The sequence below is a fragment of the Triplophysa rosa genome, linkage group LG12, assembly GCF_024868665.1.
Source record: "Triplophysa rosa linkage group LG12, Trosa_1v2, whole genome shotgun sequence".
NCBI classification, from domain to species: domain Eukaryota; kingdom Metazoa; phylum Chordata; class Actinopteri; order Cypriniformes; family Nemacheilidae; genus Triplophysa; species Triplophysa rosa.
The window spans coordinates 16,489,495-16,508,086 of record NC_079901.1 but is presented as its reverse complement, the minus strand read 5'-3'; the positions used below and the strand labels follow the sequence as shown (position 1 = coordinate 16,508,086).

The following is an 18,592-nucleotide window of genomic DNA, read 5'->3' as shown; positions in this document are numbered from 1 at the left end:
TTTTGTAGGTCAAGTGTTTTGATAGACAGGGTGGGGTTGTGAAATTTCACCAAGCATGATGTTCCTGCTTTGAATGTAGCCAAACTAGCAAAACAAATAAAACCTAGGTAAAATGGACGAAGTCCATCTGCACTGCTGATTCAGGCTCTTGTTTTGATTTTACTTGTGTTGTGTTCGCTGCTGGTTGGACGGCTGTGGTCATGTGAAGGTTGTTTCACTGGGGAACTCTGGTCCTCATGGGCCTTAAGGTTTATAATCATAGCACAACAACAGCACCACCATGGTAACAAAATAAGAACACACATCTCTATTTGTTTACATATAGCACTTCATCCAAGGTGACTTAAAGATCACACAGTTCGAATCCTTTTGGAGAAAACATTAAACTTCTTTCTTTTACAAAATAATATATTTTACTCACAGAATATATTAGCCTAACATGCAGAAAAAAATATGTTGTGTGTATTTCTTTTGCCAAGACTACTTAAATTCCTTTAAAGCTGTTTACATTCTAAGCACAACTATGCAAAATGAATACAAAGTCTTTAAAGGGACATCTTGTCCAAAAATGAAAATTCTGTCCTCATTTAAGATACTCACCCTCGAGTTGTTCCAGATCTGTATATATTTCTTTGTTCTGATAAACACAGAGAAATATATTTGGAAACAGCAAACAGTTCTTGGCCACCATTGACTACCGTAGTAGGAAAAATTACAACGTAGTCAAAAGTGCCTCAGAACTGTTTGCTTTTCTAAATTCTTCAAAATATCTTCTTTCGTGTTGAACAGATTCTTTTCCTACTATGGTACATCACTTTTGGCCACTACTGTATTATGACATTATTCTTAAAAAACTTTGGGTAGGTGAAAAAGTCAAAATATTTCAAAGCAAAGAATCCACACTGTTAATATTCAATAATGTGCTGTGGAATAGTAATGTTTTGTTAGTTAAGGTTCTTATTAGGAAGATTTGCACTGACCTTTAACCCTTTAAAGATTTTTTAATGTAATATGATTGGCACAAAACATGTTTTACAGAGAAATGTTATTGATAATTGCCTTAGAGTGAGCCACTCACTAACACAATACTGTGTGTGTTGACAATATACTTACCTTATGGCCTATACATTTTAGGAGAAGACATCAAAATCAGCCTGTATGGAGTTTCCAAGGATGTAGACGTACGATTGGACAAGAACTCTGTGATGGTGGAGAAGACCTACATCTCCTTGGCTAACTATGAGAAAGTAACAATAATGAACAGGAGTGATTCCATTGTGCATTACCAGTGGAAGACCTTTGCCACCCAGGAAGAAGAAGAACAAGACAAATTAAGGTTTGGCTGGTTTAACGTCATCTGAATTAAAGTAATCTGTGACCCTGGACCACAAAACCAGTTTTAAGTAGCACGGGAATATTTGTGGCAATAGCCAACAGAACATTGTATGGGTCAAAATGATTGATTTTTCGTTTATGGCAAATTTCATAATCTGGACGTTTAATTTACAGTATCTTCAACAAATTGAATTCCTTTTTCAGCCTGTCCTCTGTACCTCTCTTTTCTGTCTTTCCTTTAGGCTTTCTTCCGAGCTTAACCCAGAAGGCGATGATAGGATGGAGAAGTCCCTGACAGAAAGCACTGATCCCTCTGTGCAAGCGCGTCTTTCGCTCTTTTCTCAGAGCCTCCAGGAGCAACTCCTGCAAACTCAGCAGCAGCTTTTGGCTTTAGATCGCCAGCACATCATCACAAGGCCCCTGGTGTGTTTCTCACAACAAGACACATGACAAGCTTCAACATTTTAGTTGTCTGTTTACCACACTGAAACATTACATAACCGGCAATTAAATGCGACACCTATGTCCTCGTACCGTATAACCATATGCCTAACATATGGTGCAAAACAAACTTAGACATCACTGCACTCAGCCAAGCATTTTCAAAAGATACAGAGTTTCTAATTAGCTAAGAGGCTTTGTTGTGGAGGTGAGAGTGAAAGATGATGTACCTGTGGTTATTATTATGAATGGACAGCATTTGATTTTAATTTATAAACCTTATGTTTATTATTTACTTCTGAAATTTATTCATGTGTCTGATCACTAATGTCCATCTGATTGTTTTTTTTCTCTTGGTGTCAAATTCTGCCTTAGTGTAACATCTATTGCTAATAATCTGCTAATCCTTAGCGCTGAGCCCTGATTTTGTGTGTCTCTGTTAGTGGTTATATTATGTCGGAAACCGTGCCAGCTGATTATGATAGATCTGCAACTATTGTTAATTTACCCTGGAAGAAAGTCAAGCTCAGCACTTTTCCACATTGCCAGTCACTTACCCTTCAAATGACACTCGCAACAGTGCTTACTTTTAATTCTGCCACCTCACGGCTTCTTAAAGAGCCATACCCACACTTTCCATCACATTGTTTAATAGGGATTATTTTCTCAAAAATAAAAAGTCTTTCATCATTACTCACCCTCATTTCATTCCAAACCTGTATTACATTCCTATGCAGAACACAAAAGAAGATATTTTGAAGAACGTTGGTAACTAAACAACGTCAGCCCCCATTGACTTCCATTGTATCGTCTTTTATCATCATTTATCATCTTATTTTTTTGACAAAAGAGTCATATACAGGTTTTGAACGACTTAAAGGTGAACAAAAGATTACAATTGAATGTGTATAAAGCAGAAAGAGGTGCAGTTTATTGCACTTCTGTATTTCATGTGTACATGCAGGACAAGCCAGAGACGAAGTGAATATTTGTAAAGTGAAAATTGCTTTGATGTGAGCACCTGTTTACATGCCGTAGAGCTTGATCACACATCCCCTGTCAACTTGTGACCTGCAGACGAAATGAGTACCACCTGGTGAGACCAACATGCTGTTCTGTCACTTATGATTTAGTTCACTTTTATTTAGTTTAATTGGCAGGCCAAATCCCCTAGAGCAGCCTACTTCTAAGTACCTCGCTCAAGAACGCAAGGATTATGGGAGAACTCCCCAGTTAATGGACTGCACCACTTGGGATCACCTGTGAAGTGTGTGTTACCACCTTTGATCGTCAGGCTTGCACCATTTCGTATGTGTCACTGCCTCAGGGGGTAGTGTGTGTGAGTGCACATGCATCTGTGCATGCAAATTGTGGTCGCATATCACTTTTGTGTTAGTAATTGTTGGTTTCACCATGAATTACTGTGGATATTTGAGATTCATTATCCAGTGGTCTATAGGTATAAACCTCATTACAAAAACTGCACTGAAATAACATGTATATATTTATGCGTTTGGCAGATGCTTTTATCCAAAATGCATTACAATGCAATTTAACTATACATTTTTAAGAAACAAGAAATAAGATCTCTTTGAAGTGGCTGCCAAACTTTGTGACAGTAGAAACCATTTTTTGATTATTTTTATTTTCGGTGACTTGACTGTATTGTTTGCAGGAAGGGGAAATCTGGCCCAACAGCACTGCAGAGGTGACCATCATCTTTAGACCCCAGGAAGCCAAAATCTACCAGGAGACAATTTTTTGTGAAATTACTGGTACGTAGCACCATAACACAGTGGAATAATGTATGAAAACATTTTCGCTTTTGTCATCGCTCCTATGTGCATACCCGATTGTATTGTTTTCTTACAACATATTAAGATATTTGCATGTGGCACAAAGGCCCATCTGCATGGTTTGCATTTGTTTGCATGTTGACTAAGGTCTGTCAATATTCTGACTTCTTGGATTAGCAGTGACCTAAATTAAGACTGTTGATATTGTAGCTAGTGAAACTTCACAGCCGGTTTCATTATGCTAACCTTTCCTTCATTTGCAGAGTATTTGTAAATTGTTTTGTACTTTCTCATTTGAATGCTCTCCATGTGTTCAGGTCGTGAACGTCGGTTGCCGCTCTTCGTACAAGGAGAGGGTATGGGCCCCAAACTGAAGTTCAACTTTAGCTTTCTAGACATGGGAAACATTTTTATCGGCTCCAAACAGAGCTATAAGGTACCATATATATATCCCCGTAGATAGCCCTGGTTTATTTTTTATTAAAGTTATACCCAAATATAAAAATGATCACCCTCTTGTCATTTCAAACCTGTTTGACTTTCTTTCTTCTACAGAACACAAAAGAAAATATTTTGAAGAATGTTGGTAACTGAACAATGGTGGTACCCATTCGCTTCTATTGTATGGATACAAAACCAATGTAAGTCAGTGGGTGCCGCCGTATTTCGGTTACCAATGTTCTTCAAATGACCTTCTTTTGTGTTCTGCAGAAGAATGAAAGTCATACAGGTTTGAAAGAGGTCTGTACATTATGACAGAATTTTCATTTTTGGTCAACTATACATTTAATTAACTTAAAAGTTGAAAGAAAAACAGTTGTATCTTAACATTGCAACTGAATGTAACTTCTCATAAAGACCTCTAAAAAATTATGTATTTGTGATGGAAGAGAAAATATTGATGTATCTGAAGACTCTTCAAAAAATTGATATGCTGTGAAACCAACGCATGCAGAAACTGGAATCAAATCTAATCTAATGTTGCTGACAATCTGCCAACTGTAGCAGAGACTCAACAGCATTTTTAATGAAATAATAAAATCTCCCTATTATTACAGAGTCTTGAAATAGACCAGTGTTTGGCTTAGTTCGAACACATTCTGTGTTGAATTATGCAAATAGCCTATCGTTCCAATTCCGTTTGTTATCTGAGCTTTTGCGTGATCCCATTAATAAAATGGTCCTGGAAGTTTAGATTGTTTGAATCTGATTTGGCCCCATGGGCCTCCCTTTGAGGTAGTTTCCAAAAGTATGGTTAAACACTGATCATGGTGGTGAAAGGTTGAAAGAATTCCACCATATACCTTTTAACCATATATCACTTAAAGGTCCAATGTGTCATTTTTTTGGAGGATCTATTGACAGAAATGCAATATAATAATCAAAAGTATGTTTTCAGAGGTGTATAAAGACCTTGAAGCATTATGTTTTTATTACCTTAGAATGAGCTATTTCTATCTACATACACCGCAGGTCCCCTTGCATGGAGTTCGCCATGTTGTTTCTACAGTAGCCCTAAACGGACAAACTGCTCTAATAATAATAATAATAATAATTCATTACATTTATATAGCGCTTTTCTAGACACTCAAAGCGCTTTACATGGAGGGGGATCTCCTCAACCACCACCAATGTGCAGCATCCACCTGGATGATGCGACGGCAGCCATATTGCGCCAGAACACCCACCACACACCAGCTTATTGGTGGAGAGGAGACAGAGTTACTAAGCCAATTAGTTCATATGGGGATGATTAGGAGGCCATGATGTATACAGGCGAATGGGCGAATTTGGCCAGGATGCCGGGATTACACCCCTACTCTTTTTCGAAGGACATCCTGGGATTTTTAATGACCACAGAGAGTCAGGACCTCGGTTTAACATCTCATCCGAAGGACGGTGCTTTTTGACGGTATAGTGTCCCCGTCACTATACTGGGGCATTAGGACCCACACAGACCACAGGGTGAGCACCCCCTGCTGGTCTCACTAACACCTCTTCCAGCTCTACAGAGTGCGTTTCGTAAGTACATTATCTCCTACGGCAAAGATGCGAAAACGTGAAAACATCTTTGTCCTGTGTCAGCCACCGTAGGGCTTCAAAAGGGAGGGGTGGAGTGAGCCGTTGGTTGCAATTCGTAACCTCACCGCTAGACGCCACTCAATTTCATACACTGGGCCTTTAAAGATGAATTTCGGTCATCACACACCCAAGTCATACATGAGGTCCAGTAATTTAATTTTTGAAATGTAAATTATTTCTTGAACATCCTTAAAATGCATGGATACACATGAAAAAAAACCTCCAAGCGACTGTACGGTGCATTCAAGATGCTTTTCATCAGACTGATAAAGCAATGCAATTCCGATAAGCCACATGAACACAGGAACTATTGGACCATTATAAATTGTGATGCTACAGATCCTTATTGTGTTCTTTCTGTTTCTCAGCTGGTTCTGAGCAACAAGGGGCTGATAAAGGGAACATACAGGCTAATCCAACCGAGTACCATGCTGGGTCTTTGCTTCTCCTTCAGTCCCTCTGATGGCATGATTCCACCCGGAGCTTGTCAGACAATGGAGGTCCACTTCTCAGCTGAAATACTGGGCGTCTTCTCTGAGGAGTTACAGTTCAGTGTGGAGGGAAACCCTGAGCCAGTCACCATCAGATTGAGGTAAATCTTATGGATGCTTTTAACCGTCCTTCAACCATCTGTGTATTAAAATGTTCTGGCCCTCAAGGCGTCAAGACCAGAATGAATGTTGCTGTTGTATTTTCCTTAACCGCAGTATGTGCACAGAAAGGAATGCTTTTAACACAACAGAACAATACAATTTCAGACATTCGTCTTGTACAAGATAAGAAAATATGCATATTAAAATAGCCACATGTCATTTTAAATATACTGTTGCTTTGTTTTTCCACATTCATTATCATTAAGCTCATATGAAAAAAACTTCTTTCTGATGCTTTTTTCTGAATGACCCATATCAAGAAACCCCTCTTAAACATGATCATTACCAAACAGCATCAATGGCTGCCCTTCACTCGGTGTTGTTTTGATCATTAGCTTGCGGCTGATTAAATGAATCTTTAAAGGCTGAACCTTAATTAAATAAGTGAAGCAGAACTCTGTTGATATCCTTCAAACACACCAGCACAAGGCACTTCCAGTTTGATTAAGATGGATTACTGTTGAAAGTGCTGAACGTTGAGATTCCAGAACTACCACACTGCACTGTCATCTAGAAACAACACTACTCATTTCCCATTCCACTTTGTGCATTAGTGACCTTTTTAGATTTCAGTAATTCTTGTTTTTGGCCTTCACCTATTATCTGCGAGCAGCTTTGTAAAAGTTTCTATTTGCCTTCATCTGTTGCAGGGGGTGTTTAATTGGCCCTACATTCCACTTCAACGTCCCAGAACTGAACTTTGGGGAGGTGTCTGTTGGTAAATTAACTTGCATTGTTTCATCAATAAGGACCATTTGTCATTTATTAATAGTGGTTTTGCATGTTCATTATGTATTCGGTAATTTTCTTTCACTAACCCAAGGGTTTCCTCAAACGCTGACATGTTGCCTTAGCAACACATCAATGGTGCCTATGAGCTTTGGGCTTCGCATCCCCGGAGATGGCACTGGACAGTCCAGTATTACCAGCGCGGATCAAATCGCTCAGCTCAACAGAAATGACTGGGCGCTGGGAGAAAAAACAGGAGAGAAAAATAAAGAGTTTCTTTTATCGCTCACCACAGGCGCAGTTTGTGCTTTAAGTGAGATTGACATCCAGGTACGTTCGCTCTTTTTATTTCTAAGCAAAGTCGTCAAAGCATTATCTCATCGAATACCTCGAAGTGATTTGAATTGATTTCCTTATGCAAACGCTCGACAGGCCCCTTGAGGCGATCCCTCTGACCTATCCATGTTTTAAACAACCGAGAGGGAAAGTTTTTGTTTCTGTATCTCTCTTCACTGTAGCCCTTGAAAGCAGACCTTTATGCCCAATAAACATCAGACAGCTCAAACGGTATTCCATTAATAGTAAAATGGGAGGTGGAATATATTGGAAAATGTGATAAATGAGAATTGCGGCTCCTGCCTCTCTCTTTCTCTCTCTCTCTCTCTCTCTGTGAGGCTGTGATTTTCTCTCCCATACTTCTTTTCACCGGTTGCCAGGTACCTTGCGTACCTGTCATGTGCTGGTCTTTTCCCATCAATGGGAGCTGTCAGCATTTCAGAGGGCCTAATCTGTTGGATGTGTCCAGCTGTCTTTGTGCTTCCTGTGGATGAGGGTGTCTCCTGTCAATGTGCAAATGTGCCTCTCTCGCTCTGTGACACGAGTGCGGCTTGCCCTGCTCTAATGAGGCCTCAGCACAAGAATACATATTAGGATTTGTGGGTAGTTGTATTAGTGAAATGTGACAATATTACCAGATGCTTTGCACAGCTGGAGAGCAGCCTTGTAGACATATTATTATTATACTGTAAGAGAACAGCACCTGGCGGGTGCGCCGCCGTTCCTCTCAGGCAGCTACAGTACTTTTCTCTGTGACAGATGTCTGTGATCCCGTATGTGCAATTTTATAGAGCTAAATTCACTGCTGAGAGAGCAGTATTGATATTTGAACGGTGTGAAATGTATAGTCAAGCAGCAGTTAAATCTTTTTATAGTGCTGCTGTTATAATCGTGATTTAAAGGTCCAGTGTTTGAAATTTAGCGACATCTAGCGTTGAGGTTTCGAACCATTGGCTCTTTTCACTCCCCCTCCTCTCTTTCAAAGCACTACGGTGGCTGACACAGGGCTAAGACGTCATCATGTTTTTGCTTCTTTGCCGAAGGAGATAACGTATTTATGAAACGCTCTGTAGAGCAGTTTGTCCTTTTAGGGCTACTGTAGAAACAACATGGCGCATTCCATGATAGGGGACCAGCAGTGTATGTAGATAGAAATAGCTCATTCTAAGGTAATAAAAACATAACGCTTTATATGCCTCTGAAGACATAGTTATGTATATTATATTGCATTTCTGTCAATACATCCTCCCAAAAATTTTACATTGGACATTTAAACAATGAAGTAGTGAAACCAAATTAGTTGATAATGTAATATATGTGTATCCTATCATTGTGTTTGTGTGTGTTTTACAGTTAACCTTATGCTCCAACACCGTGCAAGACTACAATCTGGCTTTAGTTTTGGATGTTCAAGGTGTTGGGGAGGAAGTTTTCGCTTTGGCAATTAAAGCCAGGTAGAGTATCCACTTTCAAGGGCGAGATGAAATATTCTCCAGGCACAAAACTGACGTATCTCTAAATGTCTCTGTAGATGCATTGTGCCTGATGTGACCATCGAGAACCCGGTTCTACAGTTCCAGCATGTTTTTCTGGGTCGTGCATATGAGGAGTCAGTGAAACTCATCAATGACACCAATCTCCCTGCATGCTATGGGCTTCTGCCACAGGTAATTCTGTCAACCAAACAAAAGGGTTACATTGCTAGATATTTGTTTCGCTGTTCGACTGGATAATACAAATGGGGGTCTTGCCCCCACTCATCTTTCTGATCTGCTGTGTGAACACCATCCGGGAAGAAGTCTTAGATCTGCCAATCAGAGACTGTTAACTGTTCAAACTAAAATCCAGGGGTGATCGCGCTTTTGCTGTAGCCGCACCTAAACTCTGGAACAGTTTATCTATCCACATTAGAACTGCACAAACTTGATACACTTTTAAAGTAAAGTTAAAAACGTATATTTTTGCTACATCTTATGACATGTGATGTTTCTTGTTGTATGTTGTTGTTGTTATTTTATTTGTACTTATAACATTGGACAGCACATTGGTCAATCTGTGATTGTTTTTAATTGTGCTTTATAAATAAATTGAGATTGAGAAATGTGCATGCTTCTGTTTCTCTGTGTAGCTGCAACAGGAGGACCCCCGTCTTTTATATTCAAGTGATCATCTGCGAGGGGTCATTCAACCCCACAGCACAGTACAGATGCCATTAGTTATTGTGGCCAAGGCAGTGGGCAGCATGCAGCAGACAGCTTATATTGCCATACTAGGTCGTCAAGATCCACCTTTGGTAAGGGCGTGTTACATATTATAATCGGGAATGTGTTTTAATATTAGTGTTTATGCTATTTGGTGTTGCTTCGTCCTATAAGCTCAGTAAATTTAAAGGCCCATTGTATGAAATTTAGCGGCATCTAGCAGTGAGGTCGCAAACGGCAACCAACGGCTCACTCCACCTCTCCCCCCTCCCTTTTGAAGCACTACGGCGGCTGACACAGGGCTAAGATGTTGTCACTTTTTCGCTTCTTTGCCAAAGAAGATCATGTATTTATGAAACGCGCTCTGTAGAGCAGTTTGTCCGTTTAGGGCTACTGTAGAAACAACATGGTGAATTCCATGAAAGGGGACCAGATGTGTATATAGATAGAAATAACCATGTTTTTGGAGCTGAATGAAGACCTTACATAATGAAGCGTTATGTTTTTATTACCTTACCTTTTATTATCTTAAAATGAGCTATGTATATTATATTGCATTTCTGTCAACAGATCCTACCTATCCTAGATCCTGCAGATCTGTTAACCTAGCATTTTCTGTTATTTAATGATATTTAATGGGTGAAATTTGAATGCATCCCTCAATAACCCCATATGTCGCTTCCTTCTTCTTTCTGTAGGAGCTTCTCCTGTCCTGTGTTGGCCAGGGTCCCTCTGTTTCCGTCACTTCTGCCAAGCTGAACTTTGGCTGCATTCCAGTGCTGATTGACGTCCCAATGACTTTACAGCTGTCAAACAACTCTCCAATCCCAGCCGGATTTCTCGCTCAAATGGTGGGTTCTATGTGACAGAAGGGACCTCTTATTTTCCTTTTACAAAGAGCTTCAGTACCGTTTCCCCTTTAGACCTTATAAAGCCAGTTTCCACACCTGATCCGCCTGTTCTCATTGCACTCTGTATTGCATCTTAATTATTCAATTATTCAGTTAGCTGAACGATTCGATAATTGTGTTGATAATTGTTTGCTGATGTAGAATATTACCAAAGTCCGTTTACGGAAGTCGTGCCACTCGGCCCATTTTTGCAATGCCTCTGGGCAGCTATTTACGTCATAGCAAATCCATAGTCCAATCTACTTGAATGGAGAAAGGCATATATTTCTAAAATTAAACAACTTATTTCCGATCAATAATTAAACATGACATGAACTGTATCATAACTTTGGTTTGCTAAGCTAAAATTGTGCTAAAAATCACCTTTTTCTTTCATCTACTGCGCCTGTGCACAGGCTGGCAAGCACCTCGCGAGAGCCCCGCCCCAGAGAATCGTCAGTCTTTACTGATTGACGATTGGCTCGTTTTACTGGAAGGCGGTACTTCCTTCGCTAGAGCGGCCATATTGAGCATCGCATTCCTCGCCATTCATTGTAAAGGCAGTGGCGCATCTTGTTAATATTAATATATTTGATATTATTTCATTAAAATATAATATTTTTAATATGTATTATCTGTTGTCCACAACTCTCCTATGACCGAAAAATCTGTCCAGAGGCATTGTAAATATTCTTGCCTAGTGGGATGTCATCTCTCAAGAAACTTATAAATCCTAATTCTCTTTTTATCTATTTTCCTTCTGGTGGCTCTTTATGTTGAATTGGCTTGATTCCCAGCACTGAAACATTTAGCATTAGATTCTGTTTTATTAAAGTCCCAGTGAAATAAAATATTACAATGCCTATTTTTTAATGAAATATTGCAGCGTTTTTTGTATATAGTTTATCAATGTGGGTCATTCTCTTTTTAAAAATCGTGTGCCCTCATAATCATCAGTTAAAATCGTCCTGTAATGACTATACATCTTAAATGACGTGTGTTAGACGGCTTGGGCGGAGCATCCGTTAACTCCTCCCCATCAACTGTCAGTCTGCTGCCAGTTCCATTTCAAAACACAACGGCTGTTTTAATACATCCAATCAAATCGCAGAGAATGACAAAAGCCACGCCCACTACTTTTCTCATTCAAAATTCCATTTCGGAAATGCGTCAAAAAACGGAAAACGATCGCAACTTCCGGTTCACTTTAACTCCTGAAAGGATCGCATGCCACACACGAGCGCAAACACACACTTCTCCAAAGAGAGCTATTCAGGCCTTCGTAGATTGTGAGCTGACACTTATTTGTAAACTGATCCTGTCTTCTACTGTAAGGCTGCGGACTTTCATAAGCCCAGAGTTTTTACAAAACATTTCCAGCTTTAGTCGATTCTGAATTCCATTACAGCAGCTCAATAGCATGGCTGGGTGCCAGACAGATGTTGCCAGCAGTGCCATATGACTTTAAAATACTCCAGAACAAATTCTTTCTCTGTAAAGCATCCATCTGTTCCTAGTATCTAGTATTTGTAGTTTTTTGAAAAGGGATGTTCTTTTAGGAGACCAGCTTTTGGTTCCATTGTAAAGCTTTACAGAACGATGAGGTTCAAAGCAATCAGTGGTGTTAAACCTTCTAATGCAGGCCTGATCTGATTATTGAAATTTCAGCTGGCTTGTTCTTCACTTGATTCCTCTCTCAAGGGGAAATCGCCCCAACCTCGATCTAGCTCCCTATCGACCGGCTCGTCTATCTCTCTTCCCCTCTGCTATCTCTCTCTCTCTTTCAAATGGAGACCTATACGGACTGATCCGTGTCTCCCTGCTGACCTTCTATAGGCACAGCTCAGATGATAGGGCCGCTCTCTTCCCTCTGCCTCCTCAAGTGCACGTCCTCCTGCTGAGTGTTGAATCTGCTGTTTCCTGCTCCAAGGGCAGCCTCTGCCAGTTGGTGATGATTATGTCGAGTCACAAGTCCTAGTCTTCCTTGCTTTGTCCTGGGACTAACAAAGTGGAACAAATAGTGTTTCAGCATAAAATCTAAAACTAATCGAATCTTTACTTTTAATCGCAGCATGGCATATGCATTAAAGTATATTTTCAGAGGATCTTCGTTTGTGTTAGCAAACCCCTTAAGTCAATATTTTCCCCCGAATTATTCATGTGGCGTTGCAGTGATTTACAGTTGAGTGATTCTGAGACATGAGTGCGGCTGATAGTACTTCATCAGTAGTCATGATACACGCTTCTGCTGGCACTAGACTCCTGACCAGCATCTAATCTCACAAACATACATACCTGCAAGTCTTAAAAAGATCCATATCAGTCCATGAAGTCCAAATCGGTTTGGAGTTTGTTCTGAAAGTTTACTATGTGAGGAGTTTGCTTCACACTGTTCTTTGAAATACTGCATCTGCTCGGTCTATTGCGGCATCCTGTGGTGAGATATTTTTGTAGAATGATTTCTAAAATGTAATACTGACAACAATAATTCAACTTGAATGAGTATTTGACATCCTTTAGTTTCTCTTTTTAATAGGCCGACATAGTAAATGGCTAACATAGAGTCAGGTGGCCATTGTTGGTACACTTACTTGGTACACTTACGAAGTGCTCACGCAGCATTTCTTGAAAACTAAATGGAGAGAGAAAGGGGACAGATGATAAATGTGCCAAAAGCTATGCCCCGACATCAGGATGAGGCATGCTCTTAGAAATAAGATAAATAAAACACAATTAATCAGAATTCCTTAACACACCAACAACTATTCTACTAACTCAGACGGAAAATCCCAATTAAAAGTTAATGCGCAAAACATCAATCATGTTGGTGCAGTGTGCAAATAGATTTTAATCCTCCGCCAACAGTTATGAAAAGCAGTATTACACGTTATGCTGTTGCTGGGGTGCTGTGTACTTTTGCACATACGTAGGCGAGACAAGCTTGCTTTTTTTTCTCATCTGTATATTACAAGAGAATAAAAAAAAAATGTATGAAATCTGGGTAGAAAAGAGGATGGTTGGCAGGTATTTGCCAGGTGTTAGACTTCTAGGAAAGATAAAGCACAATCCATGTTTTTTCCGCTTTAAATGACTATTTTAAATGAATAACTTTTCTTTCCTTCTCACCAGATTAAAGATAATCCATATAGGCACATGCACACATGCACATGCTATCGCTACATGGCTGCTCATTAAACAGTCCTGTGCAGTTACAAGACGGAGATAAGATATTGCTGAGCGGATGGCTTGTGTGTGGCAGCAGATACTGTGAAACTGAGAGGGAATGATCATTAATATTTCTCCTCACCCATTGGGGGATCATTTCCCATAGATATTAGATAATTCAAATGACAACTTAAAGGGACAGTTCACCCGAAAAGGAAAATTCTGTCTTCATTTTTGTTCCAAATTTGTATAAATTTCCTTGCTGTGATGAACACAGAGAAAGATATTTGAAAGAATGCTTGTAACTAAACAGCTCTTGGCCACCATTGACTACCATAGTAGGAAAAATTGCTTTATAAATTTCTTTGTTCTGTTGAACACAAAAGAAGATATTTTGAAGAATGTAGGAAAGCAAACAGTTCTGGGGCACTTTTGACTACCATCTTTCTCTGTGTTCATCGGAACAAAGGCATTTATGCAGATTTGGAACAACTCGGGGGTGAGTAAATGATGACCGATTTTTTTTATGGTGAATTATCGCTTTAAGCACACCATTGACGTTCCTTATGTGTGTGGATTTTGTGGGGCTAAGTGAGAACTCGTGTATTTTGGTAGGTGAAGAACAAGTCTCATTGGCATGTGGAACCCAGTGAAGGAGAAATTCCTCCAGAGGAGAGTTTGGATTTAAAGGTGATAGCGCATCTTTATGACACAGTGGCCTTCCAGGATGAACTGCTGCTGGAAATCCAGGACAGCCAAACGTATGCAATACCTGTATCTGCCAAAGGAAAGGGCACAACCATCGTCACTGACCGACCATTTGCTCCCAGCTTAGATTTGGGCATCCACTTTAGGTAAAACAACCTATCGCATGCATATGTCTGTAATTTTAAGTCATTTTATTGACTAAGTCCATTATTTGCACAATTTTAGATTTAATTAAATAATCACATCATTTGGTGTTTCAGCTCTGGACCATGTCAGTATCACTTTAGAATTACAAACCGAGGACGACGCACTCACAAATTATCATGGATCACAGAGGGATTTGCACAGCTCCACAGTAGAAGCCCTGTATCGCCCATCAAGCCCAAGACCACGAAGATAAAAAGTCTGCAGAGTTCAGTTCAAGAAGCCCCAGTCTTCAGGCTATCACCTGCACATTTTACACTTGCCCCTGGCCAAACCACTGATATGCTGCTGGAGGGCTCTTCTGACATCCCCAAGGTACTTCACTCAAGACTTACACATTACACACACTGTCTACATTAATGGATAACCAGACTATTCTTTGCCATGATGATCAACTTTTTATTGGTCAGTGTCTGTCCCATTTAGTGTCTCTTTGGCTCATGTTTGTTTAAATACAACAGAGCTAAGTTCTGAAAGACACCCCTAATCCTCTTTTAGTGGAGCTGTATATTGACGTTTTCTCTAGAGTATTACAGCGATGCATGCTTCTTTGACGCTTTATTGATTTAATGTAAGTTAGAGATGAGAAAAGGTGACGAGTGAATTTAGGCTTCCCCTGGTGCAGCCCACGCTGGACTTCTGTGGCGTTGCATATGGCCGTCGGTGTGCTTGGTTTCAGACACTGCAGAGTCTCTTTTTTGTGTGTGTGTAATGTGTTTTTGAAGGTGGTTAGAGAGAAACTGGTGTGCCATGCTGTAGTTGGACGTCAGTATGAGAAAGAGGTCATCATGACTGCTGATGTCACATGCCAGTTTGTCTCCCCAGCTGTAGACATCTCATCCCAGCAAGTCAGCTTCTATGTAGAAAAGGTGTGTGTTTGTTTGTGTATTTTTGTGTGTGTATGCATGTTTCTCTACTATCAACTTTGCATAACAACATCCATAATAACCTACTTTGTTGTGTTAAAGCCTAAAGGGGTATAGGTCTTTCAAACATTACAATTCTGTCATCATTTTTGAATGCCGAAAGGCTTATTCGGGTCACATAAATATGATATTGAAATCAATTATTTGTTTCATTTATTTTATTTTATTTATAGGGAAAATGTATCATCATCTGTCATCATTTATTTACACTCATGTGGTTCAAAACCTGTATATGACTCTTTCTTCTGTGGAACACAAATGAAGATACTTTGAGAAATGTCTGAGTGGTTTTCTGTCCATAGAAGTAAACAGGTTATAGTGTTGTTTGGTTACCAACATTGGAGTAAATGATAAAAGGTTTTTTTTTATTTTTGGGTGAACTTTCCCTTTAATATGGTTCAATAAATAGCAGAAAGCAGGAAATAGACAGAAAGCTAAAAGAAAAGACCAAAATATTGGTATTTTCTTTAAATTCACCTTTTGCAAACAATTTGTTTAATTATTCACATGGTTAATATTAGATTGAATATGTATACACAAATGTATGTAGACATCCATTTAGAGAGCTGGGTTGCAGCTCAGTGGCTGAACATGTACACTATCAAAAGTTTCTTCATTTTTTATGAAGCCAGAAATGGTGCAGGAAAACTTCATCTTGTGTGAGGCACTGATCAACCCCTGTCCACTGAACCAACCCCTGCCTAATTTAGAAATGATACAATGTAAGCAAAATAGACATCTAATGTTTTGTCTGTACGTCAACTATTGCACATGTCAATTGACTGCAATAAGACAAAATTGAGACAAATTGTCATCTAAAAATCGTGCAATTGTTATGTTAGTACGACTCATTCAAATAAGCTATTCAAATGTACCTCTCATTTGCACAATGATTGTAAGTGAGCTGAAATGACCGATTCGTTTCAAACCGAGCCCACAGCTCAGCATTGATGTCCTGCATCTTACGTTCTTTTCTGTTGAAAAAAGCTGTATAAGCACAGTGAGCTCAAGGGGAACCATCATTATAATGAAAATGATTTTCTGTCTGCTTTATTTCACTTTTATTATCTCACTCTCTCCGCACACACAACATCCCCACCCCTGTCAAATCTGTGTTCTCTCGATTTTTGAGCAGCCACACACTTCTTATATCTTCTGACAGCTGCTTTCAGGCACTTTGCATCTTAGAACTAAAAATGCTCATTTATTTCTGTGGCATTCTTTTATCTGATTCTGTCCCATCCGTCTGTGTTTTGACAGCACGTGCTGCTAGATTTACTGAATGCTCCCTTAGTGGAGCTTGGAGGAATAAAGCAATTAAAGAGAGCGAGTGGAGAGAGAGATGAGAGAGATGGAGAAGTGGAGGAAGAGGGAAGCTCTTGGGATGTGAGGATGGATGAGAGAAAGAGTGATTGGCTTTAAATACACTGTAGGAAATGTGTTGATGGTTGACCTAAAAATTGTGCTCATGTAGTAACATATGAGTGAATGACATTTGCTCATGTCAAAAATATGTTACAAATACACAAACGCGGTCTAAATTATAGTTTTTCCAAAATCAGTAGTTCAGATCTGTATTATCAAACTGCACAAACTGCATACTAGTGTTAGACATTAGCTTTATTATTGAAATGCAATATATAGCCATGTCGCATAGGGAAATCTAAGCGATGCAAAACAATAATACAATTATTGCTTCTTTCCCCTCTTCTTTTTTATTTCCGTTATGTTTTCAGTATGTTTATTGTGTTTGTCTGATCCACAGGCTGCAGATGTGTCTCTGGTTCCCCTGTATCAGAGACTGGTCCTAAAGAACATGTCCTCTCTGAACCTCTCATTAAAACTGACCCTGCGTGAGCCCTTCGCCTTGTGTGCTTATGAGGGAGATGAGTTGTTTAAAACCTCAAAGGTAAAAAGTTTGACAGAACACATATTAGTTATTTATTGCTTCTACAAAATAACATAAAGAAGGGATGAAATATTACATTATATTATTTGATTCTGTCATTCTGCATCTGTTTTTTGCAGAATGACAGAAATATGCATTTTCCATCTATTATTTGGGTCGTGTATCTAAGCCTAACCAAGTATAATAGTTGAATTCTTGTCTTTCTGTAGGGTCTGGGGTTGGGTGTTGGAGCTCAAGAAGAAGTATGGGTGTGTTTCAACCCCATGTTTCAGCAGGACCGTTTCAGCCGCGTGGTTGAGGATGTGCTTGAACTCTGTTACGACAACCACCCGCAACGGGACAGGGTGGCGTTACGGGGTGAGGTGCACTTCCCCAATCTTGAGTTCTCCAGCACCACTCTTGACTTCGGCTGCATTCTTAACTACACGAAATCCAGACGCAAGCTCACCATGACCAACTGCAGCCCGCTCTGCGTTTCTTACCGTTGGAGCTTTCTGGTAGACCGACACCAATGCCATATTGGGTAGGAACACCACATTGATTTGAACTTCAAAGAGTGAATCTAACCTTGATGTTTCGTCTACTAAAAATCACTTTGAATGTGTCGTGAGTCATTTATGAATCACTAGTGTGGTAGATTTGCAAAAGAAATATTTCCCAAAAACCTCCCCCATGCCAATTTTTTTAAAGCGAACAGCCTTGCCCCAAACCATTGGTTTAACAATGCTGCTGTGTTTATAAGTAGTTTACTTGGGCTTGACTCATCAATCTTGAATATGACAAGATATTTATTTTTTAAAAGACTTGAAATGTATTAGTTTAGAATGTTTAACCCTTTCACGCCAGGTCACTACTGTACATTGGACATAGCTATCAAAAATCTATTTCTTGCATATGCATGGGATTTGATGGCACACCAGCCACTACAGGAGACACTAGTAAATCATCATTAACAGTGTCAGCTCATCATATGTATACTGAAGCGGAAAATAAAAAGTGAAAATATGTGTAAAAAGTCGTGTTTTTCATGCCCTATAAAAACTATTGTCGTAATTCATGCATGAAAGGATTAGTTTGGCAGATTTTTCCTCTGCAGTCAGTTTTAGATAAAGTGTACCTCATCAGGTTTATAGCCATGAACTGAAAATGTTCGAAGCCACCTCTCTGCATTTTGCGCTTGGCCCGTCCGTGCTGTGCTTCAGTTCAGAGCCAGTGCA

The 18,592-nt window shown here is 39.6% G+C and overlaps 1 protein-coding gene across 1 annotated transcript in view; it reads left to right on the top strand.

The window, feature by feature from the left end:
- hydin (HYDIN axonemal central pair apparatus protein) overlaps positions 1-18,592 on the top strand; it is a 53,308-nt gene that overhangs the window by 7,498 nt on the left and 27,218 nt on the right. Inside the window, exons 7-22 of the mRNA XM_057348685.1 lie at positions 1,135-1,336; positions 1,578-1,758; positions 3,452-3,551; positions 3,890-4,008; positions 6,023-6,246; positions 6,958-7,025; positions 7,131-7,366; positions 8,726-8,826; positions 8,904-9,039; positions 9,501-9,665; positions 10,272-10,424; positions 14,244-14,482; positions 14,597-14,855; positions 15,266-15,409; positions 17,232-17,375; positions 17,585-17,898. Of these exons, the coding sequence (XP_057204668.1) occupies positions 1,135-1,336; positions 1,578-1,758; positions 3,452-3,551; positions 3,890-4,008; positions 6,023-6,246; positions 6,958-7,025; positions 7,131-7,366; positions 8,726-8,826; positions 8,904-9,039; positions 9,501-9,665; positions 10,272-10,424; positions 14,244-14,482; positions 14,597-14,855; positions 15,266-15,409; positions 17,232-17,375; positions 17,585-17,898 (2,785 nt within the window). The remainder of the gene's footprint in view (positions 1-1,134; positions 1,337-1,577; positions 1,759-3,451; positions 3,552-3,889; positions 4,009-6,022; positions 6,247-6,957; positions 7,026-7,130; positions 7,367-8,725; positions 8,827-8,903; positions 9,040-9,500; positions 9,666-10,271; positions 10,425-14,243; positions 14,483-14,596; positions 14,856-15,265; positions 15,410-17,231; positions 17,376-17,584; positions 17,899-18,592) is intronic.